The sequence below is a fragment of the Bufo gargarizans genome, chromosome 4 (genome assembly GCF_014858855.1).
Source record: "Bufo gargarizans isolate SCDJY-AF-19 chromosome 4, ASM1485885v1, whole genome shotgun sequence".
NCBI classification, from domain to species: domain Eukaryota; kingdom Metazoa; phylum Chordata; class Amphibia; order Anura; family Bufonidae; genus Bufo; species Bufo gargarizans.
Window position 1 is genome coordinate 36943114 of NC_058083.1, and position 26274 is coordinate 36969387.

The 26274-nt window shown below is 41.0% G+C and overlaps 1 protein-coding gene across 2 annotated transcripts in view; it reads left to right on the plus strand.

Annotated features, from left to right (window-relative positions):
- The first annotated feature begins 1009 nt into the window (after positions 1-1009).
- The window catches only part of LOC122935957 (cytochrome P450 2K1-like), a 73712-nt gene continuing 48447 nt past the window's right edge, over positions 1010-26274 (plus strand). For both annotated transcript variants that reach the window (XM_044291926.1, XM_044291925.1), the window contains exons 1-5: positions 1010-1221; positions 2818-2980; positions 7760-7909; positions 12225-12385; positions 15197-15370. In XM_044291926.1, the coding sequence (XP_044147861.1) occupies positions 1039-1221; positions 2818-2980; positions 7760-7909; positions 12225-12385; positions 15197-15370 (831 nt within the window). In that variant the 5' untranslated portion in view covers positions 1010-1038. The remainder of the gene's footprint in view (positions 1222-2817; positions 2981-7759; positions 7910-12224; positions 12386-15196; positions 15371-26274) is intronic.

Here is a 26274-nt window from a genome sequence, read left to right on the forward strand (position 1 = left end):
GATCGGCACTGCCTTCGGGTCCCCGTGCTGCTGTAATGGGGACCCGATGGCATGGAAGGCAGCACAATGCCTTCCTTAGGCATCGGGGCTGCCTTCCGGTGAAGAGCCTGTGAGATCCAGCCTCCTGGATCCCACAGGCAGGAAGCTGTATGAGTAATACACACTGTATTACTCATACAGCCAATACATTCCAAGAAGTATTGAAATGCATTATAAAGGGGATCAGACCCCCAAAAGTTAAAGTCACCAAATAAAGTTAAAAAAATTGGTAAAAAATATGGAAAAAAAGATAAATATACATATTAGGTGTGGGGAATATAAATGAATAACTATTTTTGGAGGTATTACTATGCATTTTAGAAGTAGAGAAATTGAAACTTGGAAATTTGCAAATTTTTCCAAATGTTTGGTAAATTTTTATTTTTTTTTATAAATAAAAATGAAATTGTTTTGATTCCGTTTTAGCAGTGTCATGAAGTACAATATGTGACGAAAAAACTATCTCAGAACGGCCTGGATAAGAAAAAGCATTTTAAAGTTATTACCACACAAAGTGACACTGGTCAGATTTGCAAAAAATGGCTACGGGATTAAGGCTACATGTACACGACCGTTGTGTGTTTTGCGATCCACAAAACACAGATGGCGTCCGTGTGCGTTCCGCAATTTGTGGAATGGCACGGACAGCCATTAATATAACTGCCTATTCTTGTCCGCAAAACGGTTATATTTTTTGCAGACCACGAAACAGAGGAACCGATGCGAACAGCACACGGAGTGCTGTCCGCATCTTTTGCGACCCCATTGAAGTGAATGGGTCCGCAACGGTCGTGTGCATGTAGCCTAATACAATGTAAATCATAAAATAAACAGAAAACTTCATGACACTGTGCATATTGCACAGCTCTTTCCTCTCTTTTTTATAGTTTCATACCCAGCGTATCCAATTACTATGACACTGAGATAGGTGGCGCTCGAGTAGAGTAAGCACTGCCTTTTTTGCAGGTTTAGACACTTGTATGTTCTCTGCACAAAACCATGGATTTACAGCTCTACGCAGCTTCATTCTTTGTGCTGCTTTTGACTCTTTTATATATTCTGAATATTCTAAAGAAATGGAATGAAAGCAACACAAATTTTCCTCCTGGACCCAGAAGTTTGCCACTGATTGGGAATTTACATATGTTGAATTTTAAGAAACCTCAACTGACATTTCTAGAGGTAAGGTGATAGCATGTTTCAAAGAATCCATTAACGAGTTGTACACGATTATAAAAAAAGATTGCTGCGGTTGTGTCTGGAACGGCATCCATTAAAGGAAATAGGATTGAGCTGAAAGGTCTGACGCAACCTGTGTAGCTGTTTTCGGAAAGCAGCCATGTTTGTCTCATCCTGTACAACACATTATATATACAGATAACTAGAACTAAAGCTAGCTTTAAAAAAGTGCAAACCTCTACTGATAGATTGGTATCATTGATCTACATTCACTTAAGTGCTACTTGGGGATGTGTTGAAGAAGTAGATACAGGGTAAGAACTGGACCATTAGACGTCCAAAGGGTCAAGGCTCTGACATTATAATGGGAAGAGCTGTATGATGCAACTATGGGCTTTGGATCTGGCCACCTTGTTTTCTAGAAAAACACAGCACATTTTAACTTTTTTTGACCATTTTGCCCATCTGAAATGTTGGAAAGTATACTTGATGTACACTTGTGTTACTTCACAAATACCCAACAGACCTTGTTGATTCAAGCATCTCAAGGAGCATGACAGACTACCAATAGCAGGTGGGCTATGATAGTATGGTGGCTGTATCAATGTTCCAAGCCTTCACTGGGACCTCCATCTATAACTATAGTCAAGCATCTCAAGGAGCATGACAGACTACCAATAACAGGTGGGCTATGATAGTATGGTGGCTGTATCAATGTTCCCAGCCTTCACTGGGACCTCCATCTATAACTATAGTCAAGCATCTCAAGGAGCATGACAGACTACCAATAACAGGTGGGTTATGATAGTATGGTGGCTGTATCAATGTTCCCAGCCTTCACTGGGACCTCCATCTATAACTATAGTCAAGCATCTCAAGGAGCATGACAGACTACCAATAACAGGTGGGCTATGATAGTATGGTGGCTGTATCAATGTTCCCAGCCTTCACTGGGACCTCCATCTATAACTATAGTCAAGCATCTCAAGGAGCATGACAGACTACCAATAACAGGTGGGTTATGATAGTATGGTGGCTGTATCAATGTTCCCAGCCTTCACTGGGACCTCCATCTATAACTATAGTCAAGCATCTCAAGGAGCATGACAGACTACCAATAAAAGGTGGGCTATGATAGTATGGTGGCTGTATCAATGTTCCCAGCCTTCGCTGAGACCTCCATCTATAACTATAGTCATGCATGAATGGCTCAGTGCTCCGTGTTCTTGGTGAAGCTATGCCTCATCCCCTACCTTAATGGCTTTTGTTTTTTGAGGTTCACTTTTTGCAGGACAGGCACATTTTATGACAGAACATATATATATATATATATATATATATATTGATATATCACTCTTTAAATTATGTAGTTATTATCTTAATGAACTGTTTGAGCTATATATACTTTGCACTTCACTTGTGTTCTTTGCTTGAGAAAGGCTCTGTGTATGAGCTGAAACATTGCCTCACTCTACCACATGGGTGAATAAACCACCGCTTATTTTCTACTGGAAGTGCTGTGCGTTTTCTTGACTATATATATATATATACAGTTTCAAGGTTGTTAATTATAATCCTTTTTATAAATTTGCATTTAAGCTTGCAAAAGAATATGGCTCAGTGTTTACCTTTCACATGGGCATGAAAAAAATGGTGGTCCTCACCGGATATGAGACTGTAAGAGATGCACTTGTCAACAACGCTGAGGAGTTTGGGGAGAGGGCACAGGTCAAAATATTTCAGAGTATGGACAAGGGAATGGGTAAGTTATCAGTAAAACTTTTCTCTAAGTGTATTTGCTGCATTTCTGATGAAATTAACACTTTTTTCCCCTTAAAAACTCATGAAAAGAGAGGCACAGTCAGAGAGTAACCATAAAGCGACATATGCACAGTACCATGCCTTTGAAGGACATCCATAGTCAGGATCAACCATTTTAAACCAAGTATAATGACTTTTAAGGCTGACCTTGCTGATTAAAAACATGAGATTTATCAAACTGGTGTATGGGAAAACTGGCTTAATTGCCCATAGCAACCAATCATTTCACCTATCATTTTCCAAAACAGCGCTGAATTATGAAAGGTGGAATATGGTTGCTATGGGCAACTAAGCTGGTTTTCCTATATACCAGTTTGATAATACTGTGTAAGTGCACGAAAGGCAGGCCTAGGCATTTGGTGCACCTTAGCTCATCCGCTTTGCTTCCCTGGACGCTTCACCCTCCACCTGGATGCCTGGTACTATCAAATAGAGGGGGAAGTGTTTAAGGCAGAAAAGCTAAGGTGCACCGAGTGGCTAGGGTCCACGCCCAGTGCACTTAAACCCTAATTTAGCTTAATAACCCTACTGACAGATGCCCTTTAACTAAGTTTTTTTTTTCATTCCCTGTCTAATTATTATGCATTCGTTTATATAGGTGCTATTATCATTTTAAAATTTCTGAAATAATCACCCAATGTAACTAATGTATTGCACAATCTACACTATGAAGACATCCCCTACTGCTAAGTAAGGGCTCTTTCACACTTGTGTTGTTCTGTTCCGGCATAGAGTTCTGTCGTCGGGGCTCTATGCCGGAAGAATCCTGATCAGGATTATCCCCATGCATTCTGAATGGAGAGAAATCCGTTCAGGATGCATCAGGATGTCTTCAGTTTCGGACTGGAAAGTTTTTTGGCCGGAGAAAATACTGCAGCATGCTGCGCTTTTTGCTCCGGCCAAAAATCATGAAGACTTGCCGCAAGGCCGGATCCGGAATTAATGCCCATTGAAAGGCATTGATCCGGATTCGGCCTTAAGCTAAACGTCGTTTCGGCGCATTACTGGATCCGATGTTTAGCTTTTTCTGAATGGTTACCATGGCTGCCGGGACGCTAAAGTCCTGTTTGCCATAGTAAAGTGTAGTGGGGAGCTGGGGAGCAGTATACTTACCGTCCGTGCGGCTCCCGGGGCGCTTCAGAGTGACGTCAGGGCGCCCCACGCGCATGGATCAATGAGCCATGCGCCCCACGCGCCGTCCAATGAGTTCTGAAGCATTTGGCTGAATATGAGCAGATAATATTGCCCGAAACACTTTAGAATTCATCCTGCTGATTTTGTCAGCCGTCACATCATCAATAAATAGAAGAGAACCGGTTCCATTGGCAGCCATACATGCCCACACCATGACACTACCACCACCATGCTTCACTGATGAGGTGGTATGCTTAGGATCATGAGCAGTTCCTTTCCTTCTACATACTCTTCTCTTCCCATCACTCTGATACAAGTTGATCTTAGTCTCATCTGTCCATAGGATGTTGTTCCAGAACTGTGAAGGCTTTTTTAGATGTCGTTTGGCAAACTCTAATCTGGCCTTTCTGTTTTTGAGGCTCACCAATGGTTTACATCTTGTGGTTAACCCTCTGTATTCACTCTGGTGAAGTCTTCTCTTGATTGCTGACTTTGACACACATACACCTACCTCCTGGAGAATGTTCTTGACCTGGCCAACTGTTGTGAAGGGTGTTTTCTTCACCAGGGAAATAATTCTTCGGTCATCCACCACAGTTGTTTTCTGTGGTCTTCCGGGTCTTTTGGTGTTGCTGAGCTCACCGGTGCGTTCCTTCTTTTTAAATATGTTCCAAACAGTTGTTTTGGCCACGCCTAATGTTTTTGCTATCTCTCTGATGGTTTTGTTTTGTTTTTCAGCCTAATGATGGCTTGATTCACTGATAGTGACAGCTCTTTGGATCTCATCTTGAGAGTTGACAGCAACAGATTCCAAATGCAAATAGCACACTTGAAATGAACTCTGGACCTTTCATCTGCTCACTGTAATTGGGATAATGAGGGAATAACACACACCTGGCCATGGAACAGCTGAGAAGCCAATTGTCCCATTACTTTTGGTCCCTTAACAAGTGGGAGGCACATATGCAAACTGTTGTCAAAAATGTTAGAATTGTGTCGATGTCCCAATATTTATGGACCTGACTGTAAATACCATGAGCCTAGTCATAAACTCAGACTCGTTTAAACCATCAATACATCAGAGTCCATCCCATCCCGGGATGACTATATCAACCACCCTGCACAGACCTCGACCTTACAAACAAAATGCGGCGGGGGGGGGTGGGGAAAAAAATGGTCCAGGCTCCCAGGGCAGGTGAGGCAAACAGGCAGACCAGCCCGCGGAGGCTGGACACTTATAGCCCCCCAACCCCACTAATCCACCAATGATTCACTGTCACCAGGGCTTGGGCAAACTTTGCCCGATCCCAGCGACATCATAGGTCATTAAGATGACCGATTAAGAACAGATCCTCAGAGGAGAGCGGGAAAGTTTCCCTCCAAAACTTCTTGACTAAAAATAGCCTCTAATCACTGGGCAGAGAACTGACCGCCCAGTGACCAGAGCCCATACATAGGCAATGCAAGTATTGCCATGTGTACCCCTCCATAATGTCCGGGGTACCTTCATTCTCTCAAGTGCTGCATTAAGCATAACACATTGCATTACTTTTGATGGAGTGTCCTTTTTTTTTTTTTTTTTTTTTTTTTTTTTCATTGTCCACTCAATTCTTATTTATTTTTAGATCATTCTAATTTAGCATTGGACGATTCAGATAATGATAAGCCTTTTAATAGAAAAAAAAAATATCTAACTTGGCGATGACATCATTCATTATAGGATTTCCATTAATTAATACTCAAAATTAGATTCTGTGTTTGCATATTTTACACATTATAATTAGAACTGTGTTTTGCATGCTGTTAATATGGTAAAGTGATGGCTTAAAAAAATGTAACATCAGAGAATTAATTCAACACTGAATTCTAAAATTCTTAAGAAGAGTGGTCATCAGTCAATCCTTATGGCTCATGCACACAGCTGTATTTTTCTTCAGTGCACTATCCACACTGACCCATTCTCTTCTTTTTTTTTTTTTTTTTTTTTTTGTTTGTTTCAAAAGCTTTATTGAATAAGTAAGATCTGTTACATATAAATCTGGTCTTTAGGAAAGGAGGAGCAAGCTCCCAATGTACATACATTGTCTGGGTAACAGTAGCAGGTATAGAACAGTCAAAACATAACAACACTAAAGGATGTACGTTAACAGTGTAAATGTTGAATAACCTTTAAGTATTTCTTATCCGTATTCCTAGAGTAAAAGGACATAAATCAAAGATATTGTCTGAGGCGAGTGGGGCAAGATGTGCAATCTAATGGAAGCCTCTGAAAGATCTCCATTTTTCCCAAATGGTTGAAAATTTGTGATGGGACCTATTTTCCCAAGCTGCTAACTCTTCGATGGAGTGTCCTTTTAAAGGGGTCCACTAGTCCTTTTATATTGATAGCCATCAGTAAGTGGTTAGCGGCGGTCAAACACCCTGCACCCCAACTGATCAACTGTTCGGGAGTACCTCCAGTTCATAAGTGCACAATGCCATCCATGGTGTAGTGGACAGAGCTGGTTACTGCAGCATTCACTTTATTGGGAACAGTGCTACAGTAACCAGCACTCTACACAATGGACGGACAGAACTGTGTAATTCCAGTGCTAGAGCTACTCCTAAACATATTATTATCAGAGATGAGGGGAGTCGGAGCCATTCCATTCCGATATTGAAGGCCCATCCTGAGTATAGGATCTCAGTAGAGATGAGCAAATCGATTCTACATGAATGAAGTTTGGACCAAAATTTGTAAGAGTTGCATTCAAATCCAAAATGTGGGTGATTCAATTTGGAAGAATATTTGGAGAAATAAAGGAGAGAGAAATTAATAAAGACATGTTTATAAAGTGGGAGACTAGAGAGAAAAAAAACATCAGTCCTTGGAGGACTCAAAGTGCCATACACAAAAATTTTAGGCTAATTGGAGCATCTTCAGTTCAGTTAGAATTTATCCGGACCATAACTAACTAGTGCACTGATATGGCAGACTCAAACTCAAATCAAATTTTGAGTGATTTGCTCATCTCTATTAATTCAGTATAAATAGAGTAGACAATTCCCTTAAAGCCTTTGTAATTAGCAAATTTTTCAATCACTTCTTTTAACAATATGCCTGCATCTACCTGAAAAAAAGCTGTAAATTCAGCAAAGATCAGAGAGGCTCCTTTGTGTAAGTGTGATCTATTCCTCCTTATCACCTTTCTGAGTTCCCTAGAAGAAAATAAACATAGTGTAAAGTAAGGGAAGTGTGGTCACTGCATATAGTACTGGTAGATCCCACAGAAGGGAGACAGCCTCTGATTGTGAGAGAAATGAATCTAGCTGTACGAGTAAAGCAAGGAATAATATGGCTGAGGAAAACATAAGGAAAGCCCCAAAAGACCTACGCCCTGCAGTTATGATTCTATAATGAAGCACAGCCATTATGCAAACTTTTTTGAAAACTAAGGTTCTCTTTAAGGTATGTTTATTCTTATAAAAAATTCTATATAACTAAATCTCCTTTCCTATGTTCCAAAAAATGAGTAATCTTTATATTAAAAATGAAAAAAATTTGTATATTTACATTGCATAACTTCGGGTGTGTTACATATTTCAGGGCTTCTATTTTCTCATGGTGAAAACTGGAAGACAATGAGACGATTTACAATAAGCACCCTACGTGATTTCGGCATGGGAAAAAGTACAATTGAAGAAAAAATTACTGATGAATGTGTTTACATGACAAATAAGTTAGCTGATTTTAAAGGTATGGTATACCACTAATCCTACTGATGTGTTTGGGGAAAAGAATTCAGAGAAAACTACGTAGTGTCTTCGGAAGTCACAATCCAAGCAACATCTAAATGTACATTCCCTAGTCGCATTGTGCCAGCCCATGTAAGTATTTGAAAATGTCTGTAACGCTGATTTTTCCAAGTAGAAAGTTGGCTGGGCATGTGTGGTCATCCCTCCAACAAAATAGAGCATGACCTCACTAATAATATTAATGATGGTTCCTAGAAAATTACAGTTACTGGGCTCTGGTTTAAGAATGAATGCAGAACATAATAGTTAAAAATATGATTTTCTTTTCTTTGACAACAGTGGCACATAAGTTTAATAGTTATAAGCACAAACTGTAGCATAAACTTGGTGATTGCTAATCACACCTGGTGGTACCAAACACTTGAATGCAGCAGAACTTACCGTAACTCTTTACTCACTTTAGAGTGGTCTTCTACTGGGCAAGTGGAACCATGAGATTACATAGTTACATAGTTGATACGGTTAAAAAAAGTCCATTAAGTTCAACCAAGGGATAGGTGGAGACGCGAATCCCAGAAGAAAGCGAGACTCAGATATCTACACGTTTTCATAAGCATTAACCCCTTAGTTACCAGCCATATGCCTTTTTAAGGCAGTCACTAAGGGGCCTTAGGCTGGGCCTCCGTGTTTTTACGGCGGCCCATTCTAAGCGCTGCACGGCTCCCCCGTGCAGCGGGGAGCGGAAACCCGGTTCTCACATGAGAGCCGGGGCCCTGCTCTAACAGTCCGGGCCGGCAGGAGTGCCGATTCGGGCAGTTTAACCCTTTACATGACGGGCACAATGGCGCCCGCTGCATGTAAAGCGGTGACAGAGGGAGTGGACTCCCTCTGTCTCCCATCAGCACCCCAAAAATGCGATCGCGGGGTGCTGATGTGTTGGGAAGCTTACCTTGCTTCCGATCAGGGCCCCGAGCCTGTCTTCAGTTATCTCCAGCAGGCTGTACCTCTCTGGCGCAGCCTGCTGGTCAATGTTTGAATAGCATTGCTATTGAAATGTAATGCATTATAGAGATAATAAGTAGTAACAAAAATAGAAAAATATACATATTTATTAAATAAAAAAATCCATAAAATAAAAAAATATGCTTTTTTCCCATTTAAAATACGCTTTTCAATTACAAAAATTGCAAAAAGTAAATATCCCCATATGTTTGGTATTGCTGCATCCATAACGACCCGTACTACATAACTATTACATAAATTATCCCCTATGGTGAACGCCGTAAAAATAAAATAAAAAAAAGACAGAATTTCTAATTTATTCTTAGTTTCCACCGAAAAAAACGTGATAACAAGCGTTCAAAAAGCGGCATTTACTCCAAAATGATACCAATGAAAAATACAAGTCGTCCCTAAAAAATCAAGTTATGGGTCTTGTAAAGTGGCAATGCAAAATCATTTTTTTGGTTAATGAAAGATGTTTTATTGCAAAAAAAGTAGTAAAACGTAAAAAAAAAATATAAGTATTTAGTATCACTGTAATCGTACTGACCCAGAGAATAAAGATATTATGTTATTTGTACTGAAAAATGAACGCAGTAAAATTTATAATGTAAAAAAGCAGTGGCCATATTGCTAATTTTCCCTATCTCCCTCCCAGAAAGAGTTAATAAAAGTTCATCAGAAAGTTATGTGTACCCCAAAATGGCACCATTAAAAACTACAACTTGTCCTGTAAAAAACAAGCCCTCATAAAGCTATATAGACAAAAAAATAAGTTATAGCTCTTGGAACGAGACCATGAAAAAAGGAAGAAAATTACTTGGTCATAAAGGCACAAACAGGCTTGGTCACTAAGGGGTTAATGTTGTTTAGAATTTATCTAAACCCTTTTTAAAACTGTCCACTGTTCCTGCTATGACCACATCTATTCTACAGATCCACAGTTCTTACAGTAAAGAAGTTTTGACGCTTCTGGAAACTGAACTTTTTCTTCTCCAGTCGGAGGCAGTGCCCCCTTTTCTTTTGAGGGCATTTTACATGGGACAGTTTTTTACCGTATTTTTTGTAGGGCCCATTTATATATTTGTATAGGTTAATCATGTCCCCCCTTAGACGTCTCTTCTCAAGAGTAAATAAATTCAATACTTTTATTCTTTCTTCATAACTAAGACCCTCCATGCCCTTTATCACTTTGGTCACTCTCCTCTGTACTTTTTCCAGCTGCAGTGCTTCCTTTCTATGGACTGGTGCCCAGAACTGGACTGCATATTCCAGATGAGGCCGCACCAATGCTTTGTAAAGTGGTAATATTACATCCCTGCCCCGCGAGTCCATGCCTCGTTTAATGCGTGACAGTAACCTGGTGGCCTTAGAAGCAGCTGATTGACATTGTATGCTGTTATTTAATCTATGACACCCAAATTCTTCTCTATAAGTGACTCTCCCAGTTTTACATTCCCTAGGACGTAAGAAGCAAGGAGATTATTGCTACCAAAATGCATAACTTACATTTATCCACATTGTCTTCCCCAGCCCCACCCAGCAATCTGTTAATCCGATCCACAATATGCCGAACCCGAGCACCTGGAAGACAACACACTGTTTGGCATTCACAGTCTAGACGACAGATGAACCTGTGTGTCCTCCTAATAATACAGTCCCCTGCCACCAGCATCTGTCTAACCTTTGCAGCACTCCTTTTCCCATCCTTCCTGTAGGGAGAATCCTCCTGGTTGCTAGGAGAAACGCCCTGCTGCAGTGTTGCTGGCCCTGGGCTTTTAACCCTAATATCAGCCAAACAGGCATATTTACTAGGACGTTCCAGCTCAGGACTAGCCTCCCTGGCACTTTTTCCTCTCCCCCTTCTTCCTACATTAACCCAACTGCTGACCTGATAGTCCTGATCTTGCCTTCCTCCTCCCCCTCTATTTCGCTGACCCCAGTCAGTGCCTGCACAGTGAGGACTAAGCTTCTCTCCAATTTAGCAATGCCCCTAAGTATTTCAAGCTACTTATTTAGATCCAAGATCTGGGCTTCCAAATATGCAACATGATTGCATCTAGTGCAAATGTATTCACCCTTGAATGGCTCTTCAAGGCACTCATACATTGCATAGGACATGCACTCACATCGTCCATGGAGCACATGTTTAAATATGAATGAACAGTGAAGAAGGAAAACAGTAAATATGAGTTAGAATTAGATCTGATCTGCAACACACAAAAAAATCTATCAAACCTTAGTTTCTTGCTCCTTCTCTTAAACTCCGGTTCTTTAAACTCCACTTATTCACAAGCCCACTTAGTACAGCAAGTCCAGGAAGAGCGAGATACTCCACAATATTCCCAATATTGTATCTAAAGTGACTGCTTGCTTTGGCCCATCCTACAATGTTGTTCTGGGGAGGTTCCCCTTCTATAGTTTGCCCTGCATATGTAATGTTCTAATTCATCTTCAACTTGCAAAACCAGTTCTCTCCTTAATATAGGAAGGAGCATTAACAATTCCCACAAACATTGCACGGGTTTGTCCTGTAGTTATCATTTCCCCTTGACTTCCATGCAACATCTGGAGCTTGCATTTTTTGTCAAAAACTATGCAAAACATGCCACCAAAATCACAAAACATAACATAAACACACAAACACCTATGTGTTACACCAACCTTAGGCTACTTTCACACTGGTGGCAGTAAGGTCCAGCAGGCTGTTCCGGCGGGGGAACAGCATGCCAGATCAGTGCTAATGCTAGACCACCGTGCCGCCGGAAGTCCGCTCCGGCCCCATTCACTATAATGGGGATGGACCGGAGGTTCGGGCCGCAGCATGGCAAACATGCCGAGAGGCAGCCGGACAAAAAATACAAAATGCTGTGGTTTTTCTCCGGCCGCCTCTCGGCTTGTTTGCTGTGCTGCGGCCGGACCTTCAGCCCACACCTATTATAGTGAATGGGGCCGGAGCGGACTTCTGGCAGCAGGGTGGGCTAGCATTAGCATTAATCTGGCAGGCTGTTCCCCCACCGGACCCTGCTGTCAGCAGTGTGAAAGTATCCTTATTCAGTATTGTTAACAATCTGTGCCATCTTGTGTATATCGCAACCACCAATGTTTTAACCAATATTGTGCCTCTGTGACACTGACCATAAGTTTCTGTGTGCCTCTGTATTTGCAATTATTTATATATGTGTGTGTATGCCGTTTACCCAATGACATGCTAATAGGCGTAGGTGACTTGATGACTCTTTTAACATATCTGAGTGATATTGCTAGCGTCATATCTCATGTGACTAAATTTTGCACATTGCTATTTCATTTAGGAAAACCAGTTGACAACACCATGATCTTGAATGCTGCGGTGGCAAATATTATTGTATCAATTTTACTTGGACATCGAATGGATTATAATGATCCCCAATTTCTGAGATTATTGAGTCTAGTTAATGAGAATGTTAGACTTGCGGGAACACCTATGGTTTCGGTAATATCATTGACGTCCTTTCCTGTATATTTCCATACACTTATTTTCTTGGCACATACGTATGTTTATTCATGGTTTGAAGTCATCCCTGAATGTCATTATGCATGCTCTAGTTAATATGCATAATAAATCAACTGAACTGCTTTAGTTAGGAATTTTTTTTTCAGTTTGGTACAAGTATTCTATCTCTACAGCCCATCAATCTTCGATAATATTGATTTTCACCATTATAACATTTTATCACATGGACTCCAGTTGCTCTGGCTCTGCCCACCATGAAAATTAGAGAAAAAATTTGCAAATTTGCAACAAAAATAAAAAATCATAAATAAAATTGGTCTTTACCAAAAAGCTAATTATCTACATGAGGTAATGGAAGCTGACTATTTTGGAACAAGTCACAAGTTTGAGAAGAGCTGTATAACTATAAGGTCCTGATTCCTGAAGACAACCAAAATCCCCTCTATAATATTAAGACATGAGAAATATAAATAGTACCTGGTAGGTATTGACTCTTTTAGAGCCAAATTAGCATGTGTGAGGGCTATATTTCCTGGACTGAACATTGCTCCTCTGAAGTGAACTCACAACATCATAATAATTCAATATGCTGTCCATTTCAGCCTGACTATAAATTTGTAGTCACACGATGCTTGAGTCCAGTTGAGAAGACCCATTGTCAGACAGGAATTCAAAAAATCATAAATCATTATGATATTGTGAGTTTGGGCAGAGGAGTAGTGCTCAGTCTTGGAAATACAGTCCTCACATGGAGCATCTTTCCCTCACTGAATACTGAATTGGCCTTACAGATTTTGAATTCTGGCCTAGAACCTTCAATTTACAATGCCTCAATGTTTTGGAGTTTACCAATTCAAAACATCAAGAAAAAATAAATGAAATGAAGTGGTTTTGTGGTTAGCGCTGTTGCCTTGCAGCACTGGAGTTGTGAGTTCAAATCCAGCCTTTCATAACATTTGCAGGGAGTTTGTATTTTTGGGGGCTTCTTCACTTTTCTCCTACATTCAAAAACATATTGATTAATTGACTTCCTATAATTGGCACTAGTGTGAATCTCAGATATCCAAGAAATTAATTAGTCCCTTTGGTGATGAGGATTGATGTGCCATTGTGCCAACCTCTATACTATACAACACATTGGTGCAATATAAGGGTACTTTCACACTAGTGTTTTTGTCGGATCTGCCAGGGTCCAGCAAAAACGCTTCCGTTACTGATAACACCACGCAACAAAACAAAAAAAATACTTTTCGTCTGCTACTGGGCAAAAAACTATTGTCCTATACTAAAACGAGTGTGCGGATTACAAATCCGAAGTCAGAATGGTTGTAACGACACAAATTGTTGCTATGCATAAGTATGCCTAAATGAGTTAAGCCCTTGGAAAGCATTGAATAATTTTGAACAAAACGAGAAACGAGTTTTACTCCAACAATTATTTGATCTACATCAAAGTTTGCGTAGTAAACAGTGTATGAAAATGTAATGGAATAACAAAATTTCAAAAAGCCTCATTTTTCTTTTTAAAAGTCTTACTTGAGCAAGGCCCAGTACTGTTAGAAGTGCTTCAGGCATCTGCTTTTGCGTTTGTGAACGGTCATATTTTCCCATTGCAAAAACCAGCAGTAGTCCCCCATCATGTTGGGATTCCAGCGGCCTTGATACCTGTTCTCCATTGAAGAAATATCTTTATGGAACCGCTCTCCATGTTCGTCACTTACGTGTCCCAAATTGGGTGGGAAAAAGACAAGATGGGAATGTAAGAAATGCACTTTCAATGACATTCGGCAGCCAAGTTCTTCATATGCTGTAAGCATGTTGTCTACTAATTCAGCATAGTTTGCAGCTCTTCTGTTCCCAAGGAAGTTCTGCACTACTAGCACAAATGCATCCCAAGCTGGAAGACGCACTCGCTTTGTCAGATTCTTGCGCTGATCATAAGTAGTGTCACATGTGTAGAAGAAATTTTCTGGATCGTTAACACATTTGTGTTATATCCATCTTAAGTTTCAAAACTGATAGCACTATAACAAATCACTTTATCAAAATCTGTCCAGCTTGCCTTATATACTTACTGCTGACATCAGCCTGAGTGCGTCCGGACAGGTCTACTCTGGACATGTCCATTGGAATATTTCCAATATAATGCATTAATATTATAACTGAATAGGCTTTGCATGTACTTAAAAGCAAGATGTGTCAGGCAAATTCCGAGTTCATATTTGGAATCAGCGCGCTCATTTTAGTATAAATCACATGTTTTTCTCTCAGTAGCAAAATCATTGTTGCGCGGTTTAATACAACCATCTGCATCCGTTATGAACGTATCCAGTTGTATTATCTTTAACATATCTTTAACATTGCCAAGACGGGTCCATCATTAACTCCATTGAAAGTCAATGAGGGACGAATCCGTTTTCTATTGTGTCAGAGAAAACGGATCCGTCCTCATTGACTTGCATTGGGGTAATGCCGGATCCGTTTTGCAACCGCATCTGAGGACGGAAAGCAAAATGCAACATGCTGCGTTTTGCTCTCCGGTCTGGGAATGCAACTAAACGGAACGGAATGCATTTTGGAGCATGAATGGGGACAAAAGTAAAGCATTTTTTTTTTTCCGGTATTGAGCCCGGAAAAAATTAGAATTTTTGCTACCTTTTTCATTTTCACCCAAGCTGTTGCAGTGGGTATAGATTTTTATTTTTTTAAAGTAAAGGTTAAATTAACATGAAGCAGGAAGTGTCTTCTGTTGAAGTACATTCAGATGTCTCATTTTATTTTATTTTTCAGCTGTACAACATCTTCCCATTTCTTGGACTTTTCCCCGGAAGTCACAGAACCATTGTGAATAATGTGATGGAACAATGTGAGTTTATAACAAAGACATTTGTAGAACATTTAAAGAACTTGGACGAGAATGACCAGAGAAGTTTCATTGATGCGTTCCTTGTAAGACAAAAAGAGGTACAGGAACCAAATAATACACAATCCATATCTCTTATATATATATATATAGTGGTGGATAGTGATAAAAAATTTAACCTTATTTATAACGGCGCTGCTGCAGAAGACAGGACTCAGATAGGTAAAATAAAGTAGGTTCTTTATTAATATAAGTCTACGCGTTTCTGGGGCGGACTGCCCCCTTCATCAGGACAATGGGTCTGTTCATTGGGGGTTTTGGTTACTGTGCTTTTTATGGGGTTTTTTGGCGCAATAGTACGGGATTCTGTGGGCGTGGGGGCGTTGGCGGGGGGCGTGTCCGCACGTGCTTTTGTTGTTATCGTTGCTATGGCGCTTGCTGGCATGTTATTGGCTGTGTCTATTCTGCCGGCGGGTCGTTGTAGGACCTAGCTTGCGTGATGTGTGGGCGGGGTGGTGACGTCACGCTCCTGGTTGTCTTGTTGGTGTCTGGGCCGGCTTTGTTTTGCTGACGTCTTAAGTGGGCGGTAGCACTGTAGCGCTCCTGACTAGCTTATTGGTGTATGGGCCGGCTTTCCTTGCGTCTCCTGGGAGGGCTTGAATGACGTATTCTGTGGGCGGTGCGATGGTCCTCGTGTTCTAGTGTTTGTGGGCGGTTACCATCCTCGCTTGGTTTGTGTGTCCATCCGAGTGGTAGGCGTGGCTTGAGTGGCGCTGGCCTGCTGTGTTCTATCGTATAGAGAAGTGAGTGGTGTGGCTCGGGTGCTGTTTCAGGTCTCCAGTTGGTTGATCTGTCAGACTCAAAAAGGGATTATTATATGCCCCAAGCATATGTGTGGTTCTGTATTGCGATAGTTTGTGTGTAAGGGGTATAAACAATTGTTCCAGTATATAAAAGCATCTGGCCTAGATTCATATGGATTTGTTGTATGCCGCAACATATGTAGGCGTCTGTAGTGGGGTTATTCACGTGTCAGGGGTATGGGCAAGTGTTTCTGTCTATAAAACGCGTGTGGACGGGGCATGAAGTGTGTAAAAATACGAATACAAAACAAATGATCATAAAAAGAGGAGAGATGAAATGAATCTCAAATAAATATGATAAAAGATACAAACAAGGTACAAAAAAGGGGAGTAATGAGAATAAAGGACAAAATAAAGATAAAAATAGTAATAAAAATAAAAATAAAAATAAATATAAACATAAAAATAAATATAAATAGAATAGGAGTAATAATAATATAGAGATAGTATATATATAAGAAATATATATATATATACACATGCTCGTAGTGGTCGTGATGATGGACGAGAACGTATTAAAAAAGGGGATGGAGTGAAGAAGTGGGACTGTTAGTCTGAGGGTCTTATCACTCTAGGTATTCTTGTTGTGAAGGGATGTATATTTTGGATCGGGCTAGGATCCGTATATTGCAGATGGTAGTCAGTGAGGGTCGGTGAGGGGTTTATGTCTGTATGTTGTGGGGGTTTATGTTTGTAGTCAATTGTAGGAGGGTTTTTTTCTTTTGGGGGCATAGAGAGGGTAGGGTGGTGAGGGTAAAGGGTAAGCGCGGAATCCTAAAATGGTCAATATTAGTGCATACCCATAAGTGTGCTCAACATAAAGTGAGCTGCATGTTTGGTGCGCATGGGCGCACGTATGTGCGTCTGTAGGTGTTGTGGGGTATGAGTATAGTTCAGAATTACAAGATGGTTTCACTGATCTCATTTAATCCAAAGGGGGTTAGGGTGTCCAGTTGGAATATCCAAAATACTTCTCGTCTCTGCAGGCTGGTGAATCTGTTGTAGGGGTTTGCTGGTACGTAGTCAATGGGTGTGATTTTTATCTCATGTTTGTCTTTTTCTGCTGTGGTCATGCAGTGTCTGGAGATGCTATGTTTCACGCTCTGTTTCCGTATATTGTATCTGTGTTGGTTTAATCTGCAATGTAGTGGCTGTGTGGTACGGCCCACATATTGGAGGCCGCATTGGCATTCAATCAGGTAGATGACATAGCTGCTTTTGCAGGTGAGGTTATGTTTGATTTTGAAAGTGGCACCGTTTTTTGTTGATGTAAAGGTTGTGCTTTTATGTGTAATGGTATTACAACAGAGGTAGTGTCTTTCGTTACATTTATAGCTGCCCGTTATTTTCTGTGTTGTGCACTTTTTTTCTCCCGTGTCCTGTTTTGGTTTGTTTGGGGCCACGGTACTCTTGATTGTGGGGGCTCTTCTGTATGTAATTATTGGTTTATTGGGTAGGTATTTTTTGAGATAAGGGTCTTGTTTCAGAATGTGCCAATGTTTTGTTAGTATTGTGCGTATGTCATTATTGGATGTATTGTATTGTGTGATGAGGTTGAGATGTCGTTCTGTTCGGGTTCCGTTTTCCTCTGTCATTTTTTTGGTCAGGCAAAAAAGGGAGACTCATAGTATCAAACACCAATTCAGCAACAAGCAACCTATCACACTACCTCGATCTATTTTTACAGCCCTATGTACGCAATCAAAACAGCTATCTGCATGACTCCAGACAACTAATTCAGGAACTAGCAGACATCCCCTGGAAGGATACATATGCCTTACTAACAATGGACGTAACAGCACTCTACTCTAACATACGACATGATTTAGGCATCAAATGTGTAGAAAACACACCGAGAGAAGACCGCACACTCAAACCACAACAAATCCAATTCCTGCTAGAAAGCCTCCGTTTTATTTTAGAAAACAATTTTTTAATTTACAACGATCAGACATACCATCAATGTCGGGGGACCGCGATGGGCACGAAAGTGGCACCGGCCTTTGCAAATATCTTTATGGGCCAATTTGAAAAAATACACGTCTATGAAAGCAATAGGAAAGAAATCATATATTACAAAAGATACATAGACTATATCTTTATCATCTGGGACGGAAACGAATCCGCATCAATAGAATTCTGCCAAAACTTAAACAGCACCGATTGGGGGATTACCCTCACCCCAAACTTCGACAGAACGCACATAGATTTTTTAGACATCTCAATCACTATCACAAACAACACCCTCATAACAAAAACTTTTTTTAAACAGGTAGATACAAACAGCTACATACACTACAAAAGCTTCCACCACAAAAAATGGCTACAGAACGTGCCTTATAGTCAATATAAACGGGTCAGACGCAACTGCACAGAGGATTCAGACTTCAAAAAACAAGCCAAAATTCTACAAAAACGCTTCATTGAAAAAGGATACCCAAAAAGTCTCGTTACAGACGCATACAAAAGAAGCATTAAAAATACTCAAAAAGAATGCCTGACCAAAAAAATGACAGAGGAAAACGGAACCCGAACAGAACGACATCTCAACCTCATCACACAATAAAATACATCCAATAATGACATACGCACAATACTAATAAAACATTGGCACATTCTGAAACAAGACCCTTATCTCAAAAAATACCTACCCAATAAACCAATAATTACATACAGAAGAGCCCCCACAATCAAGAGTACCGTGGCCCCAAACAAACCAAAACAGGACACGGGAGAAAAAAAGTGCACAACACAGAAAATAACGGGCAGCTATAAATGTAACGAAAGACGCTGCCTCTGTTGTAATACCATTACACATAAAAGCACAACCTTTACATCAACAAAAAACGGTGCCACTTTCAAAATCAAACATAACCTCACCTGCAAAAGCAGCTATGTCATCTACCTGATTGAATGCCAATGCGGCCTCCAATATGTGGGCCGTACCACACAGCCACTACATTGCAGATTAAACCAACACAGATACAATATACGGAAACAGAGCGTGAAACATAACATCTCCAGACACTGCATGACCACAGCAGAAAAAGACAAACATGAGATAAAAATCACACCCATTGACTACGTACCAGCAAACCCCTACAACAGATTCACCAGCCTGCAGAGACGAGAAGTATTTTGGATATTCCAACTGGACACCCTAACCCCCTTTGGATTAAATGAGATCAGTGAAACCATCTTGTAATTCTGAACTATACTCATACCCCACAACACCTACAGACGCACATACGTGCGCCCATGCGCACCAAACATGCAGCTCACTTTATGTTGAGCACACTTATGGGTATGCACTAATATTGACCATTTTAGGATTCCGCGCTTACCCTTTACCCTCACCACCCTACCCTCTCTATGCCCCCAAAAGAAAAAAACCCTCCTACAATTGACTACAAACATAAACCCCCACAACATACAGACATAAACCCCTCACCGACCCTCACTGACTACCATCTGCAATATACGGATCCTAGCCCGATCCAAAATATACATCCCTTCACAACAAGAATACCTAGAGTGATAAGACCCTCAGACTAACAGTCCCACTTCTTCACTCCATCCCCTTTTTTAATACGTTCTCGTCCATCATCACGACCACTACGAGCATGTGTATATATATATATATATATTTCTTATATATATACTATCTCTATATTATTATTACTCCTATTCTATTTATATTTATTTTTATGTTTATATTTATTTTTATTTTTATTACTATTTTTATCTTTATTTTGTCCTTTATTCTCATTACTCCCCTTTTTTGTACCTTGTTTGTATCTTTTATCATATTTATTTGAGATTCATTTCATCTCTCCTCTTTTTATGATCATTTGTTTTGTATTCGTATTTTTACACACTTCACGCCCCGTCCACACGCGTTTTATAGACAGAAACACTTGCCCATACCCCTGACACGTGAATAACCCCACTACAGACGCATACATATGTTGCGGCATACAACAAATCCATATGAATCTAGGCCAGATGCTTTTATATACTGGAACAATTGTTTATACCCCTTACACACAAACTATCGCAATACAGAACCACACATATGCTTGGGGCATATAATAATCCCTTTTTGAGTCTGACAGATCAACCAACTGGAGACCTGAAACAGCACCCGAGCCACACCACTCACTTCTCTATACGATAGAACACAGCAGGCCAGCGCCACTCAAGCCACGCCTACCACTCGGATGGACACACAAACCAAGCGAGGATGGTAACCGCCCACAAACACTAGAACACGAGGACCATCGCACCGCCCACAGAATACGTCATTCAAGCCCTCCCAGGAGACGCAAGGAAAGCCGGCCCATACACCAATAAGCTAGTCAGGAGCGCTACAGTGCTACCGCCCACTTAAGACGTCAGCAAAACAAAGCCGGCCCAGACACCAACAAGACAACCAGGAGCGTGACGTCACCACCCCGCCCACACAGCACGCAAGCTAGGTCCTACAACGACCCGCCGGCAGAATAGACACAGCCAATAACATGCCAGCAAGCGCCATAGCAACGATAACAACAAAAGCACGTGCGGACACGCCCCCCGCCGACGTCCCCACGCCCACAGAATCCCGTACTATTGCGCCAAAAAACCCCATAAAAAGCACAGTAACCAAAACCCCCAATGAACAGACCCATTGTCCTGATGAAGGGGGCAGTCCGCCCCAGAAACGCGTAGACTTATATTAATAAAGAACCTACTTTATTTTACCTATCTGAGTCCTGTCTTCTGCAGCAGCGCCGTTATAAATAAGGTTCAATTTTTTATCACTATCCACCACTACCTAATCCCGGACACCGTACCCCACGGCTACCGGCAAGAACCTAGGCAGCAGCAGCAGTCACCCCCGCAAGCTGGACGGGCTTTTCTACCAGCTAAAGTGATCCATAGGAGTTGTGCCTCTTCACAACCAAACACGGGAAGCGCAATCAGTGCTTTGGTGGTTTTTATAAAAATATCTACGGTTTTACACACGAGGCGCTGCCTCCTGTTTTTTTTTTTTTTTCTCTCTCTTGTTTTATCTATCTATATATATATATATATATATATATATATATATAAAAGCAAACTTCTGTCTGTCTGTTTTGTCTTTATGGACAACCAAATGACTGGAGCGATCTGCACCAAATTTGGCAAGGTCTGGGAAGATTTTCATAAAGGTCTCAGTTCTCTAGGACGTACCGTTCTTTAGATATTCCCAAAAAATATATTAGCCAATAGGAGCTTGCAGATTCAATCATATCCTAACTGCCATACACACAGTCACATAACCCTTATTAGCCAATAGAGGCTCACATATACACAGAGTCTTGACATATACACAGTTTTACACCAGTTTTCCATAACAACAACTTCACTGTTATAGTTAGGCCTCACGCACACGACCGTTGTGTGCATCTACGTCCGTTCCGTCATTTTTCACAGTTTAGCGGAGGTCCCATTTATTTCTATGGAGCTGTGAAAAAAAACTGATAGTCCTCCGGTTTTTCTCCGCGTCGGTGATCCGTGATTCCAGTCTGTCAAAAAAACATAAACTGTCCTATTCTTGTCAGTGGAAAACGGAGGATGGACCCATTCAAGTCAATAGGTCCGTGAAAATAAAATGGATGCACAACTCATATGTCATCCGTGTCCGCGTCCGTGTCCGTTTTTTTTCTACAAGACCTTGGTGCAATAAAATTACACTTTTCATTACCCTTCCCATTTTTCCCCCTAATTTGGCGAGATAAACGGTAAACAAGGCGCTCATAGGGTAGTAGTTTCTGGTAGATAGTGTTAGATAGAGTATTGTATCAGTAGTTCCACTCACCTTCTGGTGTTTGTGCTTGTGTCAGCACAACACTTGCAAAGGCGGGGGGGATAAAAATCCGATCCGGATGAGGTATGCTGCCGGTATCTTTCTACCAAAAATTAAGAAGAAAAGAAATGTTTTGGATATTCAAACTACAGACAATAGAGCCGTATGGTCTTAACGAATCACTTGAAAGCAACTGCTTCTAATAGCCAAAACCCCCCCTCCGTCAAAACACACATTCCGAAAACATTACCAATCATACTCACATTGACATTCACATGCAGTTGCTTGTGTATGTATGTACATGCGAGTGAACATGCACGTATATAAATTTATATAGTTACCCAATCCATTCACACCGGTGTCCGCATGCACGTGTGTGCGTGCACACACATATACACATATACAGGTGAGTACGCAATTCGGTCCATCATCATCAATATTACCATACACCATCACCTACACCATCACACAATAATTATCCACCATGTAGTCGCATCAACTAATCCCCTTTAACACCACTATAACAATCATCATCATCAGGGGTGCCATTATCATCATCACCATCGTCACCCACTATCACCCACATTCACCACCACACCTCATTAACCTCATGTTGCCCCCTCAATCAACCTCATCTCATCCTAATTTTGTCCACCCAGGTATCACCAACCACCCACAGCACTGATCCTATCCATACACCCTACACCCACACACCCTATTCCCCGACATCAGCACATAACCGCCGACATCAGCGCAACAACATCAGGTCACTAAGCGCACTGACATCAACAGAGTTCACCGCAGCAGCCCGAGAATAGCTCCGCCCCCTGCCTTCCCACATCCCCCAATGAACTGCCAGCAAGCTGCCACACCTTCCCCAGAGCGCACAGACACTAAGGAATTCCACCGCAGCAGTCCGCGAACAGCCCCGCCCCCCGCCTCCTCACATCCTCCAATCGAATGCTGGCACACTGCCACACCTCCTCCCTCTGTTCGGCTCTTAAAGCGCGCGCCTGCACGCACATGGCAAGCCGCGCTACACAAGGACAGGACCAGGCACCAGGTAACAAGCTGACCAATACCCTTACACCATGTATCCCAATAAATCTGATCATTTAAACTAACCACCCATACCAATTTGAACATTTAACCCACATGGATAATAATGTCTTTCCCCTTATTTTAACTTTAGCAATTGGACCAGCCCTGCCAATCGTGTATGCCCGGCCCATAAGGTAACTGCCTCCACCATCTTTCCCCCCATCGCCTCCCCCACCACCCACATATACCATCACATCTTTTACTATTGTACATGTGTATTTAAGTATCTATATGTATAAGTTTGCTTCCTATTCCACATGCAGGTGTGTGTGTATATGCGTATATATATGTATCATCTTTCAAACAAAAGTACATTTGTAGTTAGCCCAATCACAACTGGAGCAATAATACAATCAATTATGAATCCCCTGACAGTTGCACCCACAGTCACATCCAAAATTACAGCTTTATTTCATTATATTTTCATTATATTTTCTATCCTTTATTTTATTATTTATTACTTTTTAATCATAGTACCATAATATTATATTAGTCCATCCGTTCTCTCTGTACCTAGGCCACCGCTTCAACCACGGCTCCCTCTCGCATTTTTTAAAAACTCTTTTACCGTATATTTTATACCGCAAATTTTAATCCCACCTCTATCTGATCCATTATTGTTATGATCTACTATTATTGTTATTTACATACCTATACATATATATATATTTTGTTCTTTCGATATGTTTTATCCTTATGTATTATCCCCTGATACCATCACTTCACATACTACTGTTTCTTTTAGACTTGATAAAGGAGTGTTTTTACTCCGAAACGCGTTGTCACCCGAACAAATAAATATTTCTAAAAAAAGACGACATTCGCTATTGTGGTTTTGCGCCAAAAGGTATCACAGTGTGTACAAGCTAGTACACAGCCCTCTTACAGCATTTTTCCCCCTGTCAGACAAAAAAAAGGAAGACACAAGGAAACACAACTGAAACAAAATCGGACACGGACCACTGAAGCCAAATCACTGACAGTGAAAAAACACTGTCGTGTGCATGCGCCAAATATTGAACAATCTTATTTTAAAGAAACAATTGTTTATTTGACACATTGAGATGGAAATTTTAAACACTTTAAACTTTGTTTTAAAAGATGGCGGTCTGTCATTGGTTAGGTAAAATGATTTGTTGTCATTAAATTTCATTAACAATAGTTTTGCTTGAAGTCCTCCATTTGAATCAACTCTAAAGGGGTTGTCTCACTTCAGTAAGTGGCATTTATCACGTAGAGAAAGTCAATACAGGCCACTTACTAATGTATTGTTATTATCCATATCGCTTCCTTTGATGGCTGGATTTGTTTTTCCATCACATTATACACTGCTCATTTCCATGGTTACAGACCACCCTTCAATCCATCAGTGGTGGTCGTGCTTGCGCACTATAAGGAAAAGAGTCAGCCTTTTTCCTATAGTGTGGCCGGGACCATGGGAGCAGATATAGGCTTGTGTTTTTTCCTACATTGTGCAAGCTCGACCACCACTGATGGATTGCAGGGTGGTCTGTAAATAAGCAGTGTATAATGTGATGGGAAAATAAATCCAGCCAGCAAAGGAAGCAATATGGATAATAACAATATGTTAGTAAGGGCTTGTACTAAATTTCTCTACATGATAAATGCCACTTGCTGAAGTGAGACAACCCCTTTAAGAAGAATGTGTTAGGGTATTATTAGTTTGTTGCAATGTTTGTCCTATGATGATATAGGTTTAGTAAAATAAAACAATTGAGCTGTTACACATACACATTCCTGGATTTGGGGGTTAATAGCGAGCTATTAGAATAAAGGTGTGTGTACAGGGAGTGCAGAATTATTAGGCAAATGAGTATTTTGACCACATCTTCCTCTTTATGCATGTTGTCTTACTCCAAGCTGTATAGGCTCGAAAGCCTACTACCAATTAAGCATATTAGGTGATGTGCATCTCTGTAATGAGAAGGGGTGTGGTCTAATGACATCAACACCCTATATCAGGTGTGCATAATTATTACGCAACTTCCTTTCCTTTGGCAAAATGGGTCAAAAGAAGGACTTGACAGGCTCAGAAAAGTCAAAAATAGTGAGATATCTTGCAGAGGGATGCAGCACTCTTAAAATTGCAAAGCTTCTGAAGCATGATCATCGAACAATCAAGTGTTTCATTCAAAATAGTCAACAGGGTCGCAAGAAGCGTGTGGAAAAACCAAGGCGCAAAATAACTGCCCATGAACTGAGAAAAGTCAAGCGTGCAGCTGCCAAGATGCCACTTGCCACCAGTTTGGCCATATTTCAGAGCTGCAACATCACTGGAGTGCCCAAAAGCACAAGGTGTGCAATACTCAGAGACATGGCCAAGGTAAGAAAGGCTGAAAGACGACCACCACTGAACAAGACACACAAGCTGAAACGTCAAGACTGGGCCAAGAAATATCTCAAGACTGATTTTTCTAAGGTTTTATGGACTGATGAAATGAGAGTGAGTCTTGATGGGCCAGATGGATGGGCCCATGGCTGGATTGGTAAAGGGCAGAGAGCTCCAGTCCGACTCAGACGCCAGCAAGGTGGAGGTGGAGTACTGGTTTGGGCTGGTATCATCAAAGATGAGCTTGTGGGGCCTTTTCGGGTTGAGGATGGAGTCAAGCTCAACTCCCAGTCCTACTGCCAGTTTCTGGAAGACACCTTCTTCAAGCAGTGGTACAGGAAGAAGTCTGCATCCTTCAAGAAAAACATGATTTTCATGCAGGACAATGCTCCATCACACGCGTCCAAGTACTCCACAGCTGGCAAGAAAGGGTATAAAAGAAGAAAAACTAATGACATGGCCTCCTTGTTCACCTGATCTGAACCCCATTGAGAACCTGTGGTCCATCATCAAATGTGAGATTTACAAGGAGGGAAAACAGTATACCTCTCTGAACAGTGTCTGGGAGGCTGTGGTTGCTGCTGCACGCAATGTTGATGGTGAACAGATCAAAACACTGACAGAATTCATGGATGGCAGGCTTTTGAGTGTCCTTGCAAAGAAAGGTGGCTATATTGGTCACTGATTTGTTTTTGTTTTGTTTTTGAATTTCAGAAATGTATATTTGTGAATGTTGAGATGTTATATTGGTTTCACTGGTAAAAATAAATAATTGAAATGGGTATATATTTGTGTTTTGTTAAGTTGCCTAATAATTATGCACAGTAATAGTCACCTGCACACACAGATATCCCCCAAAAA